General features: G+C 44.2%; 2 protein-coding genes across 10 annotated transcripts; one reads left to right on the top strand and one right to left on the bottom strand.

The window, feature by feature from the left end:
- Positions 1 to 106: 106 nt before the first annotated feature.
- Positions 107 to 13,761, top strand: arih1 (ariadne ubiquitin-conjugating enzyme E2 binding protein homolog 1 (Drosophila)). 2 transcript variants are annotated; one of them, XM_030366124.1, is made up of 14 exons: positions 107 to 624; positions 2,591 to 2,658; positions 2,754 to 2,901; positions 4,243 to 4,335; positions 4,429 to 4,484; positions 5,233 to 5,299; positions 5,409 to 5,515; positions 6,404 to 6,446; positions 6,755 to 6,826; positions 7,264 to 7,394; positions 7,566 to 7,626; positions 7,873 to 8,133; positions 11,650 to 11,762; positions 11,911 to 13,761. In XM_030366124.1, exons 1-14 carry the CDS (start codon positions 337 to 339, stop codon positions 11,993 to 11,995), a joined length of 1,593 nt encoding a protein of 530 aa, XP_030221984.1. In that variant the 5' UTR covers positions 107 to 336; the 3' UTR covers positions 11,996 to 13,761. The 2 variants fall into 2 exon arrangements, with proteins under 2 accessions (XP_030221984.1, XP_030221985.1); XM_030366125.1 differs by having other exon boundaries at positions 7,566 to 7,623.
- On the bottom strand, positions 12,353 to 24,312 carry c9h15orf39 (chromosome 9 C15orf39 homolog). Of its 8 annotated transcripts, XR_003977951.1 has the most exons (5): positions 23,722 to 24,296; positions 17,990 to 21,391; positions 17,442 to 17,476; positions 16,414 to 16,499; positions 16,157 to 16,276 (listed from the first exon to the last, which is right to left on the bottom strand). XR_003977951.1 is itself a non-coding variant. In XM_030366118.1 (4 exons), exons 2-4 carry the CDS (start codon positions 21,360 to 21,362, stop codon positions 15,382 to 15,384), a joined length of 4,368 nt encoding a protein of 1,455 aa, XP_030221978.1. In that variant the 5' UTR covers positions 21,363 to 21,391; positions 23,722 to 24,300; the 3' UTR covers positions 12,353 to 15,381. The 8 variants fall into 8 exon arrangements, 7 of the variants coding, with proteins under 7 accessions (XP_030221978.1, XP_030221983.1, XP_030221977.1 ...); XM_030366118.1 differs by lacking the exon at positions 17,442 to 17,476 and adding an exon at positions 12,353 to 15,884 and having other exon boundaries at positions 16,008 to 16,499; positions 23,722 to 24,300; XM_030366123.1 differs by having other exon boundaries at positions 12,353 to 16,499; positions 23,722 to 24,295.
- Positions 24,313 to 24,739: the final 427 nt, after the last annotated feature.

The raw sequence follows: 24,739 nt of genomic DNA on the forward strand, positions 1-24,739 counted from the left end.
TTGCAATAACCCGCATATATAATATTTTTTATTAAGGCAACGCTTCAGAACTATAATATTATGTCGTTGCACGTGTTTTTCAACATGCACTGGGGTTGTTTTGGTTTTATTGGAGTTGTACGGGCTCCGTGATCTGACGTAAGGGCCTCGTCAGAGAGCGACGCTGGCTCTCTTTGTTGGCTTAGTAGCAGCCGCCGCGACGTTTTGTTGTTATTTTTCGGCTGAGGTGGAAAATTAGGGTCGGGACGAATTCGTGAGATTATACAGAACACCGTTTCACACGGATAAGGTCCTCAGGCTCAGTGCTTGTCACCCCGTTGATAACCACTCCTAGGAATGGACTCGGACGAGGGCTATAACTATGAGTTCGACGACGAGGAGGAGGAATGCAGCGAGGACAGCGTGGAAGAGGAGCCCGAGGACGACACCCTGGAGCTCGGCGAGGTGGAGCTGGTCGACCCCGTGGTTGCGGGCGGGGAGCGGGACGACTGCGGCGGCGACACCGGGGGCAGTGGACACGGCCCCGGGCAGGAGGAAGAAGACTACCGTTTTGAAGTGCTGACCGCGGAGCAGATCCTCCAGCATATGGTGGAGTGTATACGGGAGGTCAACGAGGTCATCCAGGTAGGGTTTTGATATGTCAGCCATGGAGGAGAACCTGGGGTGGTGGGAGTGGATCCCGAGCAGGCCGTTAGCTTAGCCGGCTAGGGCTAGGCTACTTGCTGGAGTGTCAGTGTCACAGTCAGCAGTGTTTAAAAGTAACCGTTAGGATGACTTGGAACCATTCTTAATAAAGTAATCATTTTGGGATGGTGGTAATTGTTCAAACCACTAAGAAAAATTAGATTACCCACGTTTAAGTTGTTACTGTTGCGATGTAATGGATCCCGGGGAGTAGTCGGCTCCCGACTGAGAAGTTGGCACCTAGCATCGCTTTCCCTGCTAACGACCGATTAGCTGTGACTTAACAGACTAAATAAAAAATACATCCCTGTAATCGTTTGTTTGTGTAGTTAGCTAGCACCCGAGCAATCCCCCCAGTGCCAAACATTGTCCTGTGTCATGATTATTGTGCGATTTAATAAGTTAATATCTTCGCCAGGGTAAGGAAGGATTTGTCATCGCGCTAGCGAAGCTAGAGCTGCTATCGCTAGCGGCTAGTCAAATCCTGTTGACGCGTTCTCTCATCTCAAACCTTTACCCGTTCAAATGATTCCAAACCAGACATCCCATGTAGGCTTTACTGGAAGACCTTGGCTCTATTCTGATTAAAGCTAATTGTCTTACTGGCACTTCTCAGTGTGGTCTGAGGCGACACATGAGCCTGGTCGTGACCTGACCTTATTTAGGCCTTGTAGTTAGACTTTGACATGACAACAAAGATTAACACTATAACAGTGTTATTATTGTTGCTTGATCCTGCCAAACACAAATAAAGGTATCCTTACGCAATCCAAGCTGACATGAGGGCAATAGACACTGGTGGGGTGTCTACTAAAAATAGCATTGAGGCATATTACTTTCTCTTGGTGGAAATAGAGAGAATAAAAGCTGACCGAAGACGCTGTCAAATGTATATAAAATAACATTTAATACAAAGCACCTGAGCATATCAGTGATTGATAGACTTAAGTCAGTGTGATTTGTTGACTTTGTAACGGTGTGCGTTGGCAGGTGTGCGTCCCGAGGTGTTGAACGCTTCTGTGACAGACTTGAGGCAGAGTTACCACTGGGGGACATTAATGCGGGAATGACAAGCTGGGAGGCTCGCAGCAAACATTGCAGTCAAAATACAAATAGATCATTTTATAAACCATGCAGAATACTAACTAAAGTTAGCGAGATAGTTTAATGAAATGGAAATACTCCGGTTATATCTTGCTAGTATAGGCTGTGACCTATACCTTGTGAAATTATGCTGGTATTTATAGTTGGAAAATCCTTGCTATTGTAAAGGGATAACTGTTGCAAAGACGTAAAGCAGGGGAGACGTTTTTTAGATGCAGGTCATCAATGAGCAGATGGGTGTCATGCCTCTTGTTCAGGGGTGCCTAACCTGCAGACATTGGGATTTGAACCCAGAATCATTCTGAAATGGAAACACCCTGACCTCTTGACTGTCCTGCTCTGGAATCTCCCCAGTGTCAAAATATCTTGCACTCAAATCATGATCCAAATTGATTAGCTCTTGAACTTAATTGGGTCGGAATTGCACCTTCACACTAGTAGATGTCTAGGCCACTAAACCCTCATAGTACAGCCACCAGGTTTGCCACCTGGTGGCCACCCCAGCCACCCCAAAGATGCATATATGAACTCCGAAAAATGTGTCATCGTCGCAGTGATCTTTCTCTGTCGTCACTTGACATTTTGTACACTGCTGTAAGACTTTCTGAGACTGACATTTGCATGTTACATCAGGCAGTCAAAGTAAAAACAATCCCTACGCTGAGCCCAATGCTTTAAATATGTTATGCTGGTGGCCTCGACCAAACATAGGAAACTTTATTTGACCTTAAAGGCCCAATAGCAGGCGTTGTAGAGTTGATACAAACTGCATGTTGATGTATATCAATGTTCTTCCCTCCAGAATCCAGCAACAATTACCCGTATTCTTCTCAGTCACTTCAACTGGGACAAAGAGAAGCTCATGGAAAGGCACGTATAACTGCAATTCAAAGGTGCATCTACTTCCATTTGACGCTCATACGCCATCTTTTATTGATGTATTCTCTTAATTTTCATCCCTCCAGATATTTTGATGGTAACCTGGACAAGCTGTTCTCAGAGTGTCATGTGATCAACCCTAGTAAGAAGTCTCGGACCCGTCCATCCATCAACACGAGATCATCTGCACAGGACATGCCATGTCAGATTTGCTATCTCAACTACCCCAACTCGGTGAGTTTCCTCACAGTGCATGGACATTGAGACTGACTACCATCTGGGAATCTCTCGGTCACCCGTCTTCTGTCTTCTTTCTCCGTGAGCTGTGCATGTGTGCAATAGACGGTGTGTCGACTTGACCCTCTGAGATATGTAACGGGCACCATTCATTCGGTGGACAGATCACGATCCCCTTTTCATGGTCTGATTTGCAGAAACAATTCATTTTTACTTCTTTTCTTTAAGATTCTTAGTCCAAATCTCCAGTTCCACACTGTTCTGCACAGACTTGTTGCACATACCTGTTTTGTATTCAGTATCATATTTCTTCTCCTAATAATACACACTCTAGAGGGGCTCAATAGTTTCTGAATATTCTTAGAGTTGTTTGATGGTATATTTCTCATGCACCCCAACGTTGCAATGAATGACCCTCGGGAAAAAAGCTCCGCGTGGCCGTCTGAGCAGGATGAAATGCCCATGAGGCTCGGTGGGCCGTTAGATCCAAAACCAGCGTCACCAGATAAAAGCGCTACGCTGGAAGCTAAGGAGATCAGTCATGATGGCACCGCGCTGAGATATCACTGTTATGTTTGTGTATTGTTCACATACAATATACTTGTATACCAAATATATGATGTCTCAATATTTAAGAAACTGTCCCAAATTGTACATTGATACACTATACACTAAATAGTCATAACCAACTTCTCAACTACGTGAGTGGTTATTATTCATTGGTTCCTATTATTATTATTATTATTATTATTATTATTATGTAATTAGAAAATCTTACTTTTGCCATTATTATTATTAGATCCATATCTCCTACTGAGGCTTTCCTTAGTAGGCCTAATGGGCTATATCGTGTGTCTTATTGTTTTTGATTGTAACTGATATGTGACTTTATAAATGCATGCATTCATCTTTCGAAAGCAAGACGTAGCTTGGGATTTAAGTAATGTCCGTCTAATTTCTAAATCAGCCGTGTTTTCAGAACCAAATTAAAGGAGACTATCAAAGAAGATACAATATTTCAGCACACCACTCATTAAATCATATCAACTTAAATGGACACAAATAATCTGCAAGCACAGCACACAGTGCTGTTGTCCTGGTCGATGGGGGGGGGAATAGGCAGTGCTGGGTTGGTTGGGGTGGTTCTTGCGGGTGTACTATCGACACACCGGTGTGTCACACGGCAGTCGCACTGTTGCACCGCTCAGCCCTCCACAGATGGGTGGGAGAACAGCTTTTCCTACATTGCCTTCCTCAGTTGTGTTACCTCTTGCTGTTATGCATGTAATTGTGGCTTGGTTATTATCCCTGGTGCATCATCTTCTTCCCTTTTCACAGTACTTCACTGGCCTGGAGTGTGGACACAAGTTTTGCATGCAGTGCTGGGGAGATTACCTGACCACCAAAATCATAGAGGAAGGGATGGGCCAGGTATTTACCAGCACCGACCAAATGTTTAGATGAGCATATTTCAAGAGCAGACAAATCAGTCATTCCCCTGTGTTTTCCCCCTCTTCTTTCCAGACAATTTCTTGTCCCGCTCATAGTTGTGACATTTTGGTTGATGACAACACAGTTATGTGAGTATCTTGTTTTTGCCTCATTTGTATTTGCCACCCGGGATGTCATTTTTTCTGAATGGACCGCCCATTTAGCCATAACAGTATCTCTGAATTAAACCTTGAACCATGTTGTATTGTATTCATTTGCTCTGTATTGTGATTAGTGAAGTCAGTCTTTTGATTGAAAAAAATTTAACCTCCTGCTGGCAGCCTGTCTAATCGGCTGGCTCTACCTCTAAGAATTAATAACCCTGATGAATTAACAGAGTACAAAGATATATATGAAAACGCTTTAACCTCTGGTGATTTCTGGTTTACTCTCCCATCCCCTGCACATGGTGGGACAGGCCGAGATTGGAGGTTGTCCTTGTTGTATTGGCATCTAGGCTAATCTGTTGGCATAGTGCTGAGGCTGATAGTAATGTCTTAATCCACATCTTGGCCCCCCTCTCTATAAGGGTGGTGGATAATGTGTTATCAGGTTAGCTTGTATGGCGATTCATACACAAAAAGGACATCTATGAATACTACCGCTATAAAGTGGAACTATGTATAACACTAATTTAACTTTGGCCCAACAGTTGGCCTCATAGGCGTTGTGCCATTCCTCAATGAGGTTCTTGCTTGCATTGCTGGCATATCGCCATTAGAAACGCAGAGCTTTGTCCTCCGTATTGTGGCAGTTTTGTTTTCACCATGGGACATGTGACCTCAGATGCTAGTTCAATGCAATGGATGCTAATGTTTGTGTTGATCTTCCCTGCAGGCGCCTCATAACAGATTCAAAAGTGAAGTTGAAGTACCAGCATTTAATTACAAATAGTTTTGTAGAGGTAAGCTGGCCTGATATCCCTGCCACGCAACATGCCATCTATGGATTTATGCCCCGGCTTTCACATGGTGTACATGATCTCGTACTGTTCTCCGTGTCTCCCTCTTCAGTGTAATAGACTGTTAAAGTGGTGCCCTGCGCCAGACTGCCATCACGTCGTCAAAGTGCAGTACCCCGACGCCAAGCCTGTGAGGTGCAAGTGCGGCCGGCAGTTCTGGTAAGAGCAAGTCATGGCCGGGCCCACAGCTGCCCTCCATCTCCCCTAAAAGTGGAGCGTTACTTATACCTTCAAAGGACGTAGTCTGCTCACAAGCCACTGCTCGGCCTGTGGCATAGATGAGCCAGCAGGACACTCTTGGAGCCTCCCCAGGATTCCTGGATCCATCTGGACATCAGCAATGTGCATGCATAGAGCCTAGCCAAAGCAGCCGTCGTGCTGTTTATAGCTTGTTGTTTAATATGGCTTTAAAACATCAGCTTGTGGGAGGTCCCAGTCCTCTGCGGTCAATGAAGACCAACAGTAGTGTGTTCCACATGGTTATAATCACAGTTGATGTAAACACTGTTGATTCCTCCTATTGGCTACTTTTATTTTTAGTAAAACTTTGTTTATATTAAGAGCACTAGTTTGCATGATAGTCTAACCAATCAGTCTTTAGATTAATATTTTACATTTAATAGCTAATGTCTGATGGCAGACGAGCTAGGTGAACCAGGGGGTTTCACTTTCTTACGGTTCTTATTTGTATCGATCAATCATGTTGCTGGAAGCGGGGACCTGGAAGAGCGTAGGAAGCGAACACCCAGTCAGCACTAGTCAATCAAAAAAACTAAAACATGACCTGACCTGTACCACTGTACCAATACACTTATTAAAATCCCTTTCTGAAAGCTTGGAGTTCGACGGTCTAATATCTCCCTGCGCAACAGGAAGTAAGGCGTGGCTCCGCCCCTTGGAGTATCTGGTTTCCTGGTCAGGCTCTGTGCCTCCTCCCCCCCATAAAAGTTCTGCTGTAACATAGTACGACTCGTGGAACAGCGATTAGAGCGATACTAAAAGGAATTGGTTCCAACTCAATTATTTATCATTTGTCATTCATTGCAGCTTCAACTGTGGAGAGAACTGGCATGATCCTGTAAAGTGCAAGGTATGTTCAAACTAACTTTTACTCTTGAACCCCCCCCCCCCCCCCCCCCCCTCCTCGTGACTTAAGATGTTTGAAAGGTTTTTTCCTTCTTTTTTTTGTATCATGCGGCTGAAGAACTGAAACAAAAGCATCTAGCCTCCCATTCGGTGTGCTGCAGAGCCTGCAGGAGACTTGCCTTGTTTTCTCACAGGAAGTGGGACCCAGACCATGCCCACAACACCATTAGTGCCGTTCCTGACTTGCCTCAAAACTGACCTGCTGTTCAATTGTTTGAGCGCTTCTCACTGACTCTGGTTTGTTTATTTCAGTGGTTGCGGAAGTGGATTAAGAAATGTGATGATGATAGTGAGACATCAAATTGGATTGCTGCAAATACCAAGGTAGGCACTAGTCTAAGAACCATGAGTGTTTAAATGTAAAATATTAACTGTGGTTTCATTCACCTTTCTCTTACCTTAAAGTGATAACCCTATTTCTGCAGTTTAATTGAAGGCTGTGCCATTGATTGCAAATTTTTTTGTCCAATGCACCATCAACCAAATCTTTTTCGCAATAACAATTGTTCTTTTAATGAATATCATGATTGACTGGCCGGTATGCTTGTTGTTCTATGCAACTTGTTTGTTGCCAGTCTCACTTGTCAGTTGCTCTTGATAAAAACATCTGCTAAACGACTACACGTTGCTATATAGCATTACGTATTTTCAATGACCAATCGTTTTAATTTTGCAAGCGTGTATGTCCCTGTGAACACGCTGACCGGAACTCTGCTCACGGCCACGCTGTACTCCGTCCCATTCTCCTCCTCTTCCAACAGGAGTGTCCGAAATGCCATGTGACTATTGAGAAAGATGGAGGCTGCAATCACATGGTTTGTCGGAACCAGAACTGCAAAGCTGAGTTCTGCTGGGTATGTCTAGGCCCATGGGAACCTCATGGCTCTGCCTGGTATGTTAAGACCACAAATTCCGTTTGTGTGTGTGTGTGTGTGTGTGTTTGTGTGTCATACATCTGTCACATTCATAGAATAATTAATTGAATAATGTTTGTAAATAATATGCTTATGCGTGATCATTTGGTAACCTAATGTGATAATGCAATTATTTATTTATTTTTAAGGTACAACTGCAACCGCTACAACGAGGATGACGCCAAGGCAGCCCGCGACGCACAGGAGGTTGTAGTGATGTTTCTAGCCTCCTGTACCCTTGATTATATTCGCTACCATACAATGTACCATACAATGTACCATACAATGTGTCCTCTGCTAACCTCGTATTCCCACACTGCCGAGACGAAGGGATCATGTCCCCCCCCACTCTGAACGGTACCGTAGCACACGTTGGCCTGGCTGCACCCGCTTGCCCAGCAGGAGGCAGCGCTGCCTCTTCACTGTAACAAAAGGAGGTGTTGTGCTCTCTCGCAGCGTTCCAGGGCGGCCTTGCAGAGGTACCTGTTCTACTGCAACCGCTACATGAACCACATGCAGAGCCTGCGCTTCGAGCACAAGCTGTACGCGCAGGTCAAGCAGAAGATGGAGGAGATGCAGCAGCACAACATGTCGTGGATCGAGGTGCAGTTCCTGAAGAAGGCTGTGGACGTGCTGTGCCAGTGCCGCTCCACGCTCATGTTCACCTACGTCTTTGCCTTCTACCTCAAGAAGAACAACCAGTCCATCATTTTTGAGGTGCGTCTACTGTTAAATTGCAGCGTTGTTGAATTATGTGGAAAAGCATTTATTGGTTTGGAGATGTTGTTATCAGGCGTGGGCGTGAAGCCACCGGACTATAGGAAGACAACCAAGCAACAATACGTTCTGGGTTGAATGTCTTTGGCTGCACACTGGAAATTAATAAAGGTAAACAGCCAGGTGTACGTTACCTCATCCAAGGTTAAAATGAGTCATGAGCCACACCAGACCTGGCATTGGAGTTCAAAGCCTTCGTCAAAATACGGTCTGACGACTATATAAAGCAATTTGGTGGTCACTCACTGAAACAGGGAGGGTTATTAATTATTCAGTGTCTGAATGGTGGAAACGTAGTTATTTTTAAGTTGTAGGAGCAAAATGTAAAAACCCATGACCACACAAAGTTGATGTTCTCAGTGTTTCCCACACATTGACGAGACTATGGCGCCCCGCCATAGTCTAATTTCGGCCGCCATAGTCTCTGCGTGCACATGAAGTTGTTTTTTTTTTTTTTGCTCAGACGAAGTTCGTGTCGCTCTCATTGGGATTGCATGAGAGCACGAAGTTCGGCTGTCTGCCTGCGACTGTGCCGAATAGCCTTCTGCAGCCGAATCCAAGTTGGCAATCCTTGAACTTTATTTAAATGAGAGTCTGGCGAATCGTGATGAAAGCCAATCAGTTTAGCGTGCGTGTGCTTACGTTGCAGAGGGTCTTGAGTTGTCTAAAAAATAGAGAGAGCGCGACATTCGGAATTTTGCATTAACGTATGAGCATTACCTTAACAGCATCCATGATCAGTAAGTTAACTAACTGTAAACATACAATGCTCACAGAGGTGATGCATTTTTAGATGCATACTGTTTGAGAACATAGAACTCCGTTTGACCTAGTGCACACGCAAACATAAAAACGGAGTTTCGGAGTTTTTATAAATGATCGTTTTCCATGATAAAAACTCAGTTTTCGTGTAGCCTAAATGAAAGAGCAAAACGTATGAAAACATGTGTTTTCCCATTGTGTAAACGGGGGGTTTATACAAATGTATAGCCTATGAAACGATTGAGAAGGTGACATTTAGGCCACGCCATTGTGTTTAAATAGGCGTACACTGAAAAAGGAGATTGGCCATCTGTTGTGTAGAATGTATATCTGCAGAAATATACGCCAAGAACGGCTAAAGATAATTCCATCATTTATTATTTCATCTGAATGCAACGTGAGCTGCAACAATAGTGCACCACAACTCAACAAATACAAAGTCCATAATCAATACAAAGGAATTAGTTCTTTGTTAGCGTTAGTTTACTATTAGTAGGCAAACCACCGCGCATGTCCGGTTGAATGCCCCCCGCCCCCCGCCCCCCCCCCCCTCCCCCCATAGTCTCCAAAATTTCTGTGGGAAACACTGGTTCTTCATTAGGATTGTCCGCAAAAAGGAAGAAATTTCCATTTCCCCCGGATGGTCTATCCAGGAGACAAGCCAACAACCAAACCAAAATTAAAGCGCAACAAAGAATCTTCACCTCTGAATGGGGCAGAGTCTACTGAGCTATAAGTGTTTAGGCAGCTTTTAGGGCCTGTGTACACGGGCGTTTTTCAGTCGTAGAAAAGTGGCTAAGAGCGCAGGGATAAAGCGCCCTTGTGGGGAGGGAGGGAAACCACTGTTAGACATGGATAGTTTGTCTGATGCAAGCTGTTGCTCTGGAAAGACCAACAGGGCCAGAACAAGCTCCGCCCCCATTTTCTTGGTAACAAGAGTTTCCGAAGGGAATTAGCTCCGGACTAGATGGGCCCTCTTCAGTATGTAGTGTAGCACACTGCCATTCGCTGCTCTCTTTTAGTCTGGTGAAACTCCATTATTATTGAATCCTCTAGATATTTCGGTGAAAGGACGGAGCTTGTCTTCAGTAGCCTACATGAGGCTGAGAGGGTTTAAAATTGTTGGAAAGAGCTCATTTTCGTTTCCTCACTGATGTAAATAGTTGACATGATTCGTTGTGTCCGGATAATTCAACCGGGATGGTTGTTCATTACGTGCCTGATGTGAAGCACATTTACTTCTTCAAAGTAGTCTGTTTTAGTTACCCACAAACGTCACCATTCAGGACATCCAACCGTCTCTGACGGGACTTAAAGATCCCATGGCGGGCTACTTTATGGATGCTTTTATATAGGTGTTAGTGGGCCCCTAATACAGTATTTGAAGACGTTCAAGAAATTCAGCCGTGGTGCAGAATAACAGCCAGTACGAGCCAGTCCCACAATGAGCTTTCCAAAAACGTGCTGTTTTTTAGAGGCTAATATTGCTATTTTTATTTTTTTCATCTATTGTTAGTTATGTTACACAACTTCTTAATGTTTGAATCTGTTTGCTGCTTTCATTTACAAGTGACTGCTTCGTTTTCAGTCAAAATGAAAAAAAGTCAAAATTACATATTTTTTTGTTGCCCATATCATCAACTCCTAGCCTAGGACCCAGACTGATCTGAGTCATGTTTTATTTGCTTTGGTCCCCTCCGGGTCAGTCAGATCTCAAGCAGACCTGACCCAGCTCGGCCAATCACAACCCTGTATCCACACAGGGCAGGTTTGATACAATGACTGGACAGAGGAGCGCCATTCCTGCAGTTTATTTTACATTTATCGCATTTGGCAGACAGATTTGTTCATCCAAAGTGACTTACCTCTGAGGAGTCAAGCTTGTTGAAACGCTTCTGCCACTGTATTAAAGAAATTGGAATTTATATATTTTTAGAAGAACCCTAGCATCTTTTTTAAGAGGCTTTTGTTGAGAAGATGTGTTCTTCATAGAGTAGGTCCGGCAGGGATCGCATCGGGTCAACAGTATCATGTATGTCCACCCATCACCCCGTCGATAGATCCTTTCTACAGGTGCCACACAAGAAGTGAGTTATCATTCGTCGCTGTATAGCCTTTGGTTGGCTATGTGTCAGGGAATGACTTCAGTAGTTTGGCTAGCGCAACTTTGAAGGGATCCAGTTTATTTATTGTACTGATGTTCTTCGGGAAGGTTTTCCATAGGCATGCCGCCTTTACAGCAGAGGAGTTGTGTTTGCTGTACTTCTAACAGAATTTGCTAAAAGTAGAATTTTCCAACTGGGCGGTAATAAGCGGGGGGGGCGGTAATAAGCATCCCACCACCGGTTGGTGGCTATGATTGGTGGTAGGTCTCTCCGTTTGCGTCCAGAGCTATTTTGGTCTCCACACGTTGATGACGAATGAATTGGTGTGGCATTGTCAGGCCAGGTGAACTAGGAATCTGTACCCATTTGATCCCGTACAGAAAGCATGTTATATGACGGCCCGGGGGAAATTTATGATAATGCATGTACAATACGTTCAAGTTGTTATTTTTGTGTCATTTTGCACCTCATCATTTCTTATCCATCCCCTTTGTGTCAGAGTCCCCGGGATCTTAAAGTGACACAGCAAAGTGCGCAAGTCGACAATGTGGAGGGTGAAATGTAATTGATTGTTTGTGTGCGTTATCAGAACAACCAGGCTGATCTGGAAAATGCTACCGAGGTGCTTTCTGGCTACTTGGAGCGAGACATTTCACAGGATTCCTTGCAGGACATCAAGCAGAAAGTGCAAGATAAGTACAGGTAGGTCTGTGAAACGCTGATGCCCAAGTCCGAAGCCGTCCCAAGTACACTGATGAGTTAAGAACTTGCTAACTCTTGTTGTTTGTGTGTGTGTGCGTGTGCGTGCGTGCGTGTGTGTGTGTGTGTGTGTGTGTGTGTGGGGTTGTAGATACTGTGAGAGCAGACGAAGAGTCCTACTACAACACGTGCATGAAGGCTACGAGAAGGACCTGTGGGAGTACATTGAGGATTGAGGACACGTCCCCATGCAACAGACTCTTGAGTCTCTTGACAAACTAGAGCGCAGATGCAATTAAACAGGGCAGCCTGAAACCTCTCCCTCGGCAAACCAACCACTTTTGCATCATTTTTCTTTTCCTGGATTTGTTTAACAAAACCGTCAAAACAAATTATATTTAAAGAAATAGTGAGTAAAATTAAACGATTAAATGTACTACAGTATTGTTAGCAACAGAATGAGTCTTGAGACCGCAGAGAATCCAATAAGTACGTCCTCTTTGGCTTGTGTTGCAACAACTCCACTCAACTATTTGTTTTTTCCCTTATTTTTTTGTTTTCTGCTTGTGAATCTTTTGTGTTTTGATTTTGACTTTTGTTCCGTTTTTTTTTTTTTTATAGTGTGACAACGTTTTCAACACAGCTTTAAGTGTCCAGGCCATGTCTGCTTTATGTGGTGAGATTCTTGTCTGGGTTGCTTAATGTGGATTGGCTGAATCGAACGGGCGAAACACGTTTTTGGAAAGAGAAAGGGAAAAAGAAAAACATCTTTTAAAATGAAAAAAGATAAATAAGCGAGTCTGTATTTTTCAATTTGTAAATAATCCATATGCATGGAAGTTAAAGAGCAAGAGTGGCACGTGTTTGCATCATTTTAAATTTAGAAATATTTATTCTTTACCAATATAAAAAGGTGTATTTCTGCGGTGTTCGTAGAGTCTCTGTTCCCCCCTTTGCAATAAGGTGGTCTGCAGAGATCCTGGGCATCGTCCTCCCATCTGTTCACTGCACCTGTCACACTCTTCCACTCTACGGTGACTTGGGGCTTTATATCGGCTGCCAAGTGATTAAACTAAGGACTCCTTGGCTGTGCACAGCAGGTTTAGGAATCCAACAGAAAAGATGGCAGGTGTGATGGAATCCACCTGACCTGTCCTTCCACCCCGATGCTAATGCTTTAATGTAGCCCCTCCCTCCCCCCTAAAAAGAAAAATGGATGTTTAACATTAATACAGCAATGATTATTTACGTGAAACTGAGTGACATTCACTCTTATTCTTGTTTTTCCCTCCTTCACGACATGGCTTAGAATGGCCATCTTTAAGCACCTTCTGGGTGGGGGAGGTCCGACGAGGGCAGTACACCGACAGTGCAGTGGGGGTGGGCGGGAACACTGCACTATCGGGGTCGAGTGCTCGCATCCCTCCAGCGCAGAGTCCCGGATGCCACAAGGCGGGATTCTCGTCACGCTTCTTTGAAGAGATCTTTCGGTTAGTCTAGACATTGCTTTAAACCAAGCTACGCAGATGACCTTGCCGTCAGCCCCGAGCAGACAGACAGACACAGACAGGTGACCGGAAGAGGAATATAGGTCTGAGGCTTGTGGAATTTATTTTGTAACGCTGTTCTGCTTTCGCATTCAAGCCGGTGTTTTTCGCCCACATGGGTTGAAGATTAAATATTGAAATGTTGGCGCCCCTGCAGGTGTTGCATTGTTCAGTGTGGTGGTTGCTCTGGATGTCAAGCTCTGCTTGTAAATGCATACGTCTGTGCTACAGCAGTCTTCACAAGACTGACTGGAGAGGACACCAATATACAGCTACTAGTGCAAGTCTGAAGACGACAAGGTGTCGACATCTTTCAAACACATCCTTTACACCAGTTTAACATTTTTGGGACCTCCCCCAAAAGTTTGTGTTTAAAAAAATCTATTATTTTAATCCTAGCAAAAATTTAAAAAATGTATGGTTTATTTGAATAAATGTCATGAGAAATCTCATAATTGGGAGTACTGTGTGAGTCATTAGAATAGGAGTGGTCGGGTTCATGACTAACCAAATGTTCATCCATGATGCAACCCTGTACTGTCTATTGTGAATGCACTCTGACAGAGCTTGCGTCTTCCAGAATAAGGGGAATATTGATAAAAACTGAGTACAATTGTTTTAAATCAGGCCATGACCGCACCACGTAAACTAACGGTGTCAATAACGATGCCTAAGTGGCTGTGTGATGTTACGTTTCTATTCATTTGTCTTTCAGTCATTTCATAAATATAACGACAAAGTTGGGTGAAATAGGCTTATCCAAGCACCTCCTGTTTATGTCTGCTAGTAGTTCATAAGCAATTAAGTTAATATTTGCAATCAAAAGCTAATTTCATCTAATTGAGACATCCCAAAAACTTTTAATACTTTTCTACATATATCTTTTCTTTATGCTATTAAGTGTTTCTTATTTACATAGTGTAAAAATGTGGAAATACATTTTAGTTGTCTGTTTTTGAGAAATATATTAAAGTGCAAAATGTTGCAAACATCCCTTTTGGCATGGGTGATTGTTTCATAATGCACACAATATACATGCATGCTGTGATAAACCGATTTTATTAAAACTCCTTACATCCACTAAAAAAGTGAATATACACAATAGGAATGTATTTTCATGCCCCAGTTACCTATTAAGCTTCGATGTTCTATACTAAAAGGAATTTAGTGATGGAAGCACACCACCATATATAGACTGGATGGAATGTGTTCTTAAGCCACAGGTTTGTGATGAACATACAATTCGGACCATTGCACAATCTTGACCGCACAAGGCCTTTTGTTCTAAGTGATGCAAATCACTTGATGGTAAAAGTAATTCACCGGTTTGATATTTTACTTGGATTTTCTGTATATTCTTCACATTGAGTACAGTATGTGTATGAATGAATAGCTGCCCACTATCCAAAATAACCCTCAAACTTAACTTTAGTGTAGACTAAAGACCAGTTTTTCCTTCAATCATAAAGGTTTACTTCATGTCATACGATAGAATCCAACAATGTTAAAAACATTTCATACAAAACAAATACAAATCTAATGAGGGTAATTTGGACAATTCAATAAGAAATCCCCTTTTTCACATCTCAGACAATTAGCAGCTCTGATATCCATAGTAATGCCAAGACCAGCAACTATAGAACATGCATTCAAACACGCTATATATAAGTGACTTGATGTTCCAAAAGCAGAGTGGTTTGTGTATGAATTGCAAACAATGTTCACTTCAGACACACAAAAGAACGATTTTGTGATCACAACCAAACCATTAACCCTTTAAGTAAGTTAAGTCTATCAAAGGTTTAGAGAAGCGTGCAATTGATCTATCTTGCTAGTTTTGAGTCAAACGAATTAAAGATAGCTTTTACCCACCAGAAAGTTGCATATTAATTCAACAGCAATATAGGGCACTCCCTCACACATCTCACAAACAGCTGTGAGATCCTACTTTAATAGTTTGATTATACAAAACGTACAAATAAGACTTAGAAAAAAGTAAGTGCAAAGTCACAGGTCTATAAAACAGTTTTCAAACAGTCCAAACATCCCCCACACAGAAGAGCTCCAACGAAGACCTACTCTGCAATCTTCAGCCAACCTTTTTTAAAGTCCATCAACAGCTCCAGGAAGTACGTCCACTCAGGTTCACTGTCGTACTTGACCTCAAACACGTTCTTCAGGGGGTTGGGGTGAGCTTCGTGGATGCTCACCACATCACCCCTGTACCACACCTCAGACTTGTCATCCTCCTCGTACAGATGCAGGATCTTCTTTCCCACCAAGTCCGGGTAGCAGAACTTGATGGCTCCCTGAGCCCTCTGCACGGCCGAGCGCAGCACCCAGCGCCTCCGGTGCTCAGCGCTGTGGCAGGCAGACAGGTACGGGCAGTACTGGATCTTTAAACGGGATCTGCTGTGTCTTCGAGAGCCGGAGAGAGAACGCAGGGCCCGGGAGAAGCCCTCCCTTCTCTGGTTCCAGTTGGGGACCTTGGTCGACCTACCAAGGAAGAGGTCCTTCTTGCCTCCCGGCTTTCTGGCCTTCAGCCTCTCTCCGTTTTTGGCCCTGGTCGGGGAAAAGTCTGAAAAGGTCCCAGAATGAGACACCGTCTTGTAGCATGCGGTTCTACCATTGAGGCCCTTACTAAATAGCACCCTCCGCAGTTTGAGAATCATGCCCGAGGGTTTCTTTGGTCGCAATTTACCTTTCACAGAGTCTAAGGCAGGGTTGACCAGGGAGGGGACGGAGGATCCCTCCATCTCCATGTCACTGGATGATGTAGATAATTCATCCGAAGATAGGGGACAAGTCCAGGTGTTCTCTTTGCTCCCTGGGGAGCCTACCAGTGCTTCAACCCTTACGGACCCTTCTTGACCATTTTGCACGTCAGTTTTGGTTTCCCCCAGTGAGTTCACGTCGTCCCAGTTCCTCTCCTGCTCCTTGTTTTCAACTTCAATGTTCGGCGAGGAAGACCTGTAATCCAGAAACGCCTGCCTTGAACATCTCTTCACCCTGCTTTTAGATTTCCTTTTGATAGGGTACAACGTTTCCCCCTCTTGCTGTGGATGCATCTGCCTATTAGACCCTGGAAACGGTGGGGCTGTGAAAACCTTAATGTATGCAGGAGTGTTGAGGCCTTCAGGGTCCTCTGAGCGGTCTTCTAGCTCCGTCTTTAAGAACCCATCCAGCTTTACTCCTGCAACACACATAATGGAGACCAAATGTCAGTTTCAAATTTGCAAATCACACATAGTATTAAACACTCATTTAAAAGAAGCCATACATAACCTACATGTCAAACAGGTATGCAAAACCTTTATGTATCTCAAGTCCTAAAGAAGTCAAGATTGCCATTTCACCCATAATAATCTTTAATCAATCACATATAGCATTTATAAGTTATTTATAACCAGGTATTGGTGTTTCCAAATTACATAAACACTGAATATGAGCTACCTACTCAAATTATACATTGAGATGAATCAAGTCATATGTTAGCTCTGTCTGAGAGGAGATTGTCCTCGGGCAGTTTTCATATACAAGTCAAGTAAAGCAAAAGGCAAATCAAAAATTGGAGATGGAAAAATTGCCGCTACAGAAGTAAGTGCCCCAAAGCGTGCCAAGCCAACACTACCCTCAAACAGGAATAGAACGGATTAACTGAACTTGAAGGTCCAACTGAGTTCAGTGAATTATGAAAAGACGATAGAAATCACTAAAAATAGTCCCAGGAAACAGTCGTTCTGAGTCGTATGACAACGTTGCTGAAAAGTCAAATGGTTAATTAACAGTGTTATTAGTGAGGCGTTAATCATGGGCCTCTAGGGCTTCTGAAGAAGTGAAATCCCTCCTACCCACACAGAGCCAAAGATGCTAGAATATCACTTCCTCCTCATGAACTCTCACATCCCATAATCTAACTCTCACAAGTCATAATGCTCGCTCGTCACATCTTTGACTTGTTCAGCCATTCAGCCAAAAGTCAAGCCAAGATCTGAATTGAATGAGGGAGAAATAAGGGTGCAAGGGACTCGAACCCTAATTTGAATAGTGAAGAGCAACTATTCCTCAATAGTGATAATGGGGGAAAAGCAGTGAATAGAAAGCAAAGTTGGTGACAGCATAAAATAAAATATACCTGTACTTTCTTTTGGAGATCAGATGTGGACGATTCTGTAAAAAATAAACGGATTTGAAACGGAACACTGTCTTTTAAGAAAAATAAATTATAAGAATACAAAATAATATAAATCCTCCATCATTTGAAGAAGTACCAACAGTCTGAATGTCTCCTTCTAGAGGGATACATGGGTTTAAAAGAGATAGGATTTCTAGGAATGTAATGGAAGGAGCCGGAAATGATACCAATAACATCAGACTGGGGAGTGTATGCATAAGCTCGTTGTGCAAGTACTTAACATTTTTATTGTTGTGAAAGTTATATTGTTCCTGGGGAACAATGCAACCATACAATGTAGTAAGATGACACATGTAACCTCAACTTTCTTTTACAGTTGCATTACTGCTACTCGCTAACTCCTGTGAAGAAGGAAGTAGGTTCTGTTGACTCAAGATTCGTCACATATAAATGCATTGGGTTATTTTCCTGTAATGTTGCTAAGCATCCAAATGTAATACCAAAACACAGATATTCTAAAAAGAAAATCGAAGGGATTGCAATCTTACCTAGGCGCTTGGAGACACAAGCATGATGGAAAAGGTTTAGCACATCGGTGTAGATGTGAGGCAGGTGTTTGAGGGACATCAACCTGCGGAGTTTGGACGAGAAGGCTTGTCTGTGGAGCTGAGTGAGGTGCTTCTCTTCAGACAGAGTGGTGGGCCGCAGCTCCACCTTACGGTTCTGCAGCACCTGGTCAATATGGCCACCCTGGACCTGAGGGAACAGCAACTTCTTCACCACCATCATGGGGATAAACACTGCCCCGGTCCGCATGACATGTGGAAATGGACATTGTTCCTGTGAGATATATTCCTCAATCCTGAGTAGCACCTTGTCCAGAGCCAACTGGATCTGTACATTAAACCAAGCTTGTCCGGCTTCGACCCCCGGTAGACAGGATATCCTGTGGTTTTTGTTAGCAGAAAGTGCAGAGTGAACCTTCTCCCCCTGACAAATCCAGTCTCTGAGGGCCTGCTCTGGGGAGACCGATACCACCTCAGTCACCAAGTTGCAGAGGCAATGGTGGAGCTTCAAGAAACGCTCACGGACGTGTATGGGAGGTGTTTGTGGCGGAGGAGGGTGTTTGAACTCAGCCAACAACTCAGGTAGAGTGAGTGGCTTGTTGACCACCACAATAGGTTGAACAGGGGGCTTGTGGACCTCCACAATAGGTTGAATGTTGACCTCAACCATAGCCCCAATCGGAGGCTTGTTGGATTGAGGGGCTGGTTTCTCTATTGAGCGGCGAGATGCAATGCCGTGGGTATCAGGTAAGATTAATTTGTATTTGGAAATAGTAAATTGAGGGGTGCTTTGGGTGCCGAGTGTGTCCTCTGATTGCACAGCAGGTGTAGTTGATTTAGAGGATGTTTCACTCAATGCCTCCAGTTGTACAGGGGGTGGCTGGACATCTTCTTGATGCGAAGATTCTAATCCAACATCTGGTGTGGTATGGCATGTTTTAGAAGTCTCATCTAAAACTTCATTTGGAGGGGTAATGTCAAACTCTTCGGGTTCACACTTCTTGATCACAAACATGGGGCCAGTGTCAGGAATAGAAACCTCTGCGGCCTCCCCTTTTACTGCAGCCTCGGAACAGTCCGCTGAAATCACTTTACTATGACTGTTTACACAGTCATCCGTTTCAAGTTCCTGCTTCTCTACCTTCATTGCTTTTTGTTCAATAAGATCTGATGTAGGCTTCACTGTTGTGGTATTACTGAAGAGCAGCTCTTTGGGCACTGGGCCCTCGTAAGGGGGCTCTGCCTCTTCTCTTGGTCCTTTATCTTGTATAGAAGGGTCTGTTTTATCTTCACATGGTTTAGTGCACTGATCAATGCTCCAAAGCCTTTTACTGGAGAGCAGCATACCAGAAGCCTGCAGGAGCGCTCTGTAGGGGGCCAAACTAAAGACATTATCAATGATTGGCATTGGATGATGATCTGTTGAATTGTCGTTCTTCATTATATCTCCCTCAAGTTCCAACTTTTGTCTTTTCATTAAAAGTTCCTCATCGGGTGAATCACATTTTTCCATTTTTATTGGTTTGGTGGTGAAGTCATTGGGAACCTGTGAATTACTCCTCTTGAGTTTTCCTTTAAAAGCTGTTGTAGAGAAACAAGATGGCGACGTACCATGGTCTTCATTAGTCACCAGAGAAGACGTGTCCGTCGTTGACGCCCTGTTATGACCATGACTGTAAACTTTGTGAATACGTTCTCCATAGTGAGTTGGGGACATTTGGACAGCTGTATGATCTGTATGGTCCTTGGACTGCTTTGAAGTTATGACATGGACTTTATGACAGGAGTAGTCCAGCGGCCGGTCCGGGGTAATGGTGGGGGGGGTACTGAATCGCTCTCCATGCGGGCTATTGTGTGGAACTTTGTTCCTTGGTAATCTGCCTGGGGAAAGATATAACTTTTCCACATGCCCGCTGGGCCTTTTTGCCTCGACATGCATGTTCAGCGGGGAGCCACATGGTTTATCATGTGATCGGGCGCTACCTCTGTCATTATGCAAGTAGACTGGTGAACCATGGGGCTGGCCTACTGGAGATGTAGTGAGACCATTGGTGTGATAGATCAGAGGTGTGTGTTGTTCCTTTGGTGAGCCTCTCACTTGGCTGGCGGTCATGTGAACCCTTGGAACTGGATAGCGTGGATCCAAACCTCTAAAGAATGAGGGATTTGGCATGGCAACAGAGTTAATCATAGAAGTATCCCCATGATCAGGCTGATAGAGAAGGGGATGTTCCTGTACGTTTTTGAACAAATGATTAGAAAATGCAGAGGCACTTTCTCTGTGCATCTTCTCAATGTTTTTACATACTGATGCACCCTCCATCCTCAAATTTTCCTCAGGGTAATAAAACCCATGGTGCTGTGGAAGATGCCCATATTTGGACATCGGAGAGGGTTCCTGACAAACCTGTGATGGAAGTCTATGTTGTGTTGAGGTCATATGCTCGAATGGGTGAGGGTGGGATGGAAGAAGGCCATGATATCCATTTGGGGGAGTCTGCAAATTCTGTGGAGTTAATGAGCCAAACAATGCGTGAGTTGGGATGCACGGGTAACTACTAAAGGGCGACTCAAAGTAACCAGGTATAGTCCTCGCTCTACATGGTCCTAAATTCTGGTATTTTCCCCCATTGGAATCCTTTGGCAACGGCTTTTCTCCACCGTGTTCAAAGTGAGTCCCTTTTTGTTGCGGAGACGACTCTGGTGCAGTTCTGCGAATGGGAGATGGACGGCTGTAGTGGGCACCAGTGTTCATCCAGTCACTCTCATGGACGGCGCTAGGCACCCTCTGAGTCACATGCTCTACACCATATCTTTGTCCTAAAACACAGCCCCGCTCAGAACAGCATGGCCTTTGTCCATAGACCGCCTTGGGGATGGCTAGATGCATGGAGGTTTGAGGTGACTGGGATGCACTGCTACGTCCTGCTGTTTGATTGATGACAGATGTTGACGAACAGGCCAAAGGACTGCTCATATCCGGACTTCTTGCGTATTGTGAGGAAACGGGCTTGCCTGGGGTGCCACACACTGAGGGGGAACGTGAATGGCATTCCTCTGGGCTGAAAGTCTTCTTGTATGGCTGGTAGACGCTCTGGCTGTTGCCCCTCATGCCAGACTGATGACTCACAGCACTCCTGCCTTCCGTCAAGCCAGCGCTCGGCCCGCTCCAGGCGAGAATCAGCCCTGCTTCGTCCTTCTCTCTCGGGTCGTAAGCATAGTAGGGCACGGGATACTTCTGACCGCGGGGACCAAGGAACCCAGGCATGGCCCCTACGGGCGTCTCCTCAAACAGCAGCATTTTACTCTGAGCCGCGGGTACCTTGAGACTCGGAGCCCGTTGGCTTTCCATCATGTGCCCACTTCACCAACAGTCCTCCTGTCCTGAGGAACAAAAACACTTCATTAGATACCGCCTCTCTTAGTTCCATGTGTTTACTTATTTGTTGGCTGATTTAAGGCTCTTAGAAAACAGTATAGGAGTATTGGCATATTGCCTCGTTAGGTTTAGAGGAGATTATTGATATACAGTACATATGTGTGCAATGGACAAAATGTGTTTGTTCAAGTTGGTATATAAAATGAAAGGAAACCCAATTTCTGAGTGAAGAACAAATACAAACGATATTCGTTCCAATAGGTCAAAAACTCAAGGGTTCTGTCTCAGAATCAGTGCATATAAAATTTTGAAATGTTCCTCTGACCAGCGCTCCTTAATGGAGAAGGAGGACAGCAGCCTGGTCTACCCAGAATGCACTTGGGCTTTGTGGGCTTGGGGCGTGGCCCTCATGTCCCTACAGCTGCAGAGGCAGGGCTCGTCGGAAAGGAAGTGTCCGGGTAGTCACGGCTAGCCCTGCTGATCTGGTGTGTTCTGGCCCCAGGGAGCACAATATGCATCCAGGTTTCGACAGGCCGACCGGTCTGATCATGAACATCCCTCTTTTTCTTTGAGAACATACTTGATAGCCTCAGGAACGAGCTGCCTATTGAAATGTTAACCAAAAAGTGTTGGCTACAGCTCAATGACGGAGTTTAGTTTTCCCCAAAAGGGGAAGAGTCCATCCAGCACGTGATAACTGCTAGTGATGTTGCCAGGCTAGCTGGAGTCTCCAGCTCTCTAACCCTGCCAACGTCGTCACTAGGGGATGGGCAACATTGGATGGCATGTTTGACATGTATGCGTCATAGCATGCTGCCAAATGTCTCGCTAGCATTCACAATTGATAATAAAGCCTGTTATGCAAATCATTATAATACCAATCAATTTATAAATATACAATTAACAGAATGTTATGGCCTGATGTTGAGACGGGGTAAAGTCATTCTGGGTAATGTAGGAAAATAGCAAACTTGAGCATATCATGGGAAGCCTGACCTGCCAGCCAGTGACAAATAACAATAAACACATATCGGAAATGACCTGTTTGTCAAAGTGTGTAAGGCTGTATTATCACTTTACTTCTTCAATCTCGCCCTCTGCCTCTTGGCCCATTCCCTCCGAGTTCGTAGAGGGCAAATTACACAGACACACTTCCCTGGTCATTTGTTTAAAGTCAAACAACCCTTGACCAGAAATCAAGTCACATAAGGACAATGATAGAGTTACATCATAGATATAAACGTCGTCAATCAACTTCATCTGTGACATTGGACGATATTAGGATAAGTAAGCTAAAAAACAAGGGCCACAAAATAGAGGTACAATCTGATTAGACCCCCAAAACTAATTGTCAGACTGCGAATACATACACACAAAGTCTGAATGACTTATGTCACAGGCAACCTTCTGGTAGTTCTCTGTTAACTGCTCAGACCAGAACATATGTTAGGTTGTTAACAGATAACCATACAAGGCCACTTAGTGGAGTGAATGGTATATCAGCTGCCTTTACAGACCTGTTGGGAAATAACAGACTTCTATAAGGCTTAATAGGGTCAACCACTACGATCAGCACCCTTCAGGGAGAGCTGTGGAATGCCTGATCAGAACCCCGCGTGGACTAACATCACATCTCTTCTCCAGGAGCCTATTGGAGTTTACTCTGCTACGGTCTACCTTCCGTGCACAGAAAGATAGCATCTGTACGTGCATGGGAGAAAGTGAAACGAATAATCCGATCACAGAGAGACAGAGGGAGCGCAAGACAGAGGGAGACAGAGACGGAGACAGAGGGAGCGAGAGAGAGACGGAGCGGGAGCGAGTTTAGTTGACAGGAAATAAGTAGCCTATTGCTTTTAGGACATGGGCTGACAATTTCTCTGCCCAATTCTCAAACATTGTGAAACCAAGGTATCACAACATTGGAATGCCTTGAGGTACGAACAAGGTTCAGAGGAAAGAGGATTATCTCGCGTAAGCAAACAAATGACTACAATTTGGTGAATCACCTTGAATCCACCCCTCCAGGAACATGCGGGTTAAAGGCGCACATTAAAACAAGTAGTGAGTTCAAAGAACAGTCATATTGGACCATCAGTCGTATCTTAAAAGCTAGCCCTACTTGTGACTCAAAACTCCTTGCCTTATCATGAATGCATGATAGTGATCCTATCTTGGACTCACGGGTGTAAGCATTGTGGTAGAGATAAACCCGGAGACGTCACGTTAAGAAGCTCATGCCTTTCCTGTTCCCTCCAGGAGACAGATGTTCTGTGCAACTGTCACAAGTCCAATCCTTCAAATAAACACTTCAAATGAACATAATATGTCTTACCTCTCCAGTGTTAAAACTCCACTACATGCCCTGAGACTCTCCATGAAACACAGCTTCCCAGGACCGTGTGGTGAGCGTGGGACCAGTGTTGACGCGTGGAGGGGGAATTCAGTGCGCTGCAAAGCTCACACTAATTCGCACACAATACACTGATCAACCAGTGGAGAAGAGCAGAAGAGAGAGTGTGTGTGTGTGTGTGTGTGTGTGTGTGTGTGTGTGTGTGTGTGTGTGTGTGTGTGTGTATTTGTGTAAATGAAGTGTGTGTCTGTGTGTGTGTGTCTAAAGAGGATTGGCTTTGATCGATGGGCGGGGTTAATGGATACCCATTGACATCGTGGCTAAACTGCATTTATTTGGCAACTTATTGAATATGCATGCAGCCTTGATCGAGTATCAAAAAAGTCACGTGTCAGTTAACAAACGCGGTGAAATGCGGTCAGGGATGGTGACCTGAAGTGAGCGACAGCTCGCCTGCTGCTGGCTGCTGCTGTTTACTTGGGCATGTTCTGGTGCACTGCATGCAGGGGAGACTATAACATGCTCCCACCTGCTTGTGTATTTTGCTATTTTGAGATTTGTTCTTCTTTCTTTTTTACTTGTTTAACGGATATTAGTTTAATTTAATAAATTCATATAAATAAATAAATTAAATTTGTAGGGTTTATTATGGTGGAGAGATGGAGGAATGTTAATTTGCGGAAAGGGTTTCTGTCTAAGTAGTTTGTGGGGGTTATAAACGAGGTCGGGCTCTGTGTAGACCCACTGTCTCATCGGTCCCTGTAGCATCTTAGGCAAAGGGATGCTTGCTAAGGGATGAGCCATCTCCCTTAAGAGAACTTTCCTGTCTCCTCATTTCCAGTTGCCATGGCGTCTCACCTGAAGACCCATCAACACGTGGCCTCCAGGGGGTAATGGATGTGGCATACACTCACAGCAACATTCAAAACGAAATAAATGAATGAAAAGCTAAATTGACGTTATGATGATAAAAAAGTTAGGATAATAAAAAATGTCATGC

Source organism: Gadus morhua, chromosome 9, assembly GCF_902167405.1.
Source record: "Gadus morhua chromosome 9, gadMor3.0, whole genome shotgun sequence".
Lineage (NCBI taxonomy): Eukaryota > Metazoa > Chordata > Actinopteri > Gadiformes > Gadidae > Gadus > Gadus morhua.

Excerpts from the sequence above, each read along its gene's own strand:
- arih1 (XM_030366124.1), top strand. The coding sequence starts at position 337 with ATGGACTCGGACGAGGGCTATAACTATGAGTTCGACGACGAGGAGGAG. Across the intron at positions 5,516-6,403 it reads AAGTGCGGCCGGCAGTTCTG|CTTCAACTGTGGAGAGAACT; the intron begins GTAAGAGCAAGT and ends CATTCATTGCAG. Across the intron at positions 11,763-11,910 it reads AAAGTGCAAGATAAGTACAG|ATACTGTGAGAGCAGACGAA; the intron begins GTAGGTCTGTGA and ends GTGGGGTTGTAG.
- c9h15orf39 (XM_030366117.1), bottom strand. The coding sequence starts at position 21,362 with ATGATGGAAAGCCAACGGGCTCCGAGTCTCAAGGTACCCGCGGCTCAG. Across the intron at positions 16,500-17,989 it reads TTGTGTCTCCAAGCGCCTAG|GAGTAAAGCTGGATGGGTTC; the intron begins GTAAGATTGCAA and ends TGTGTGTTGCAG.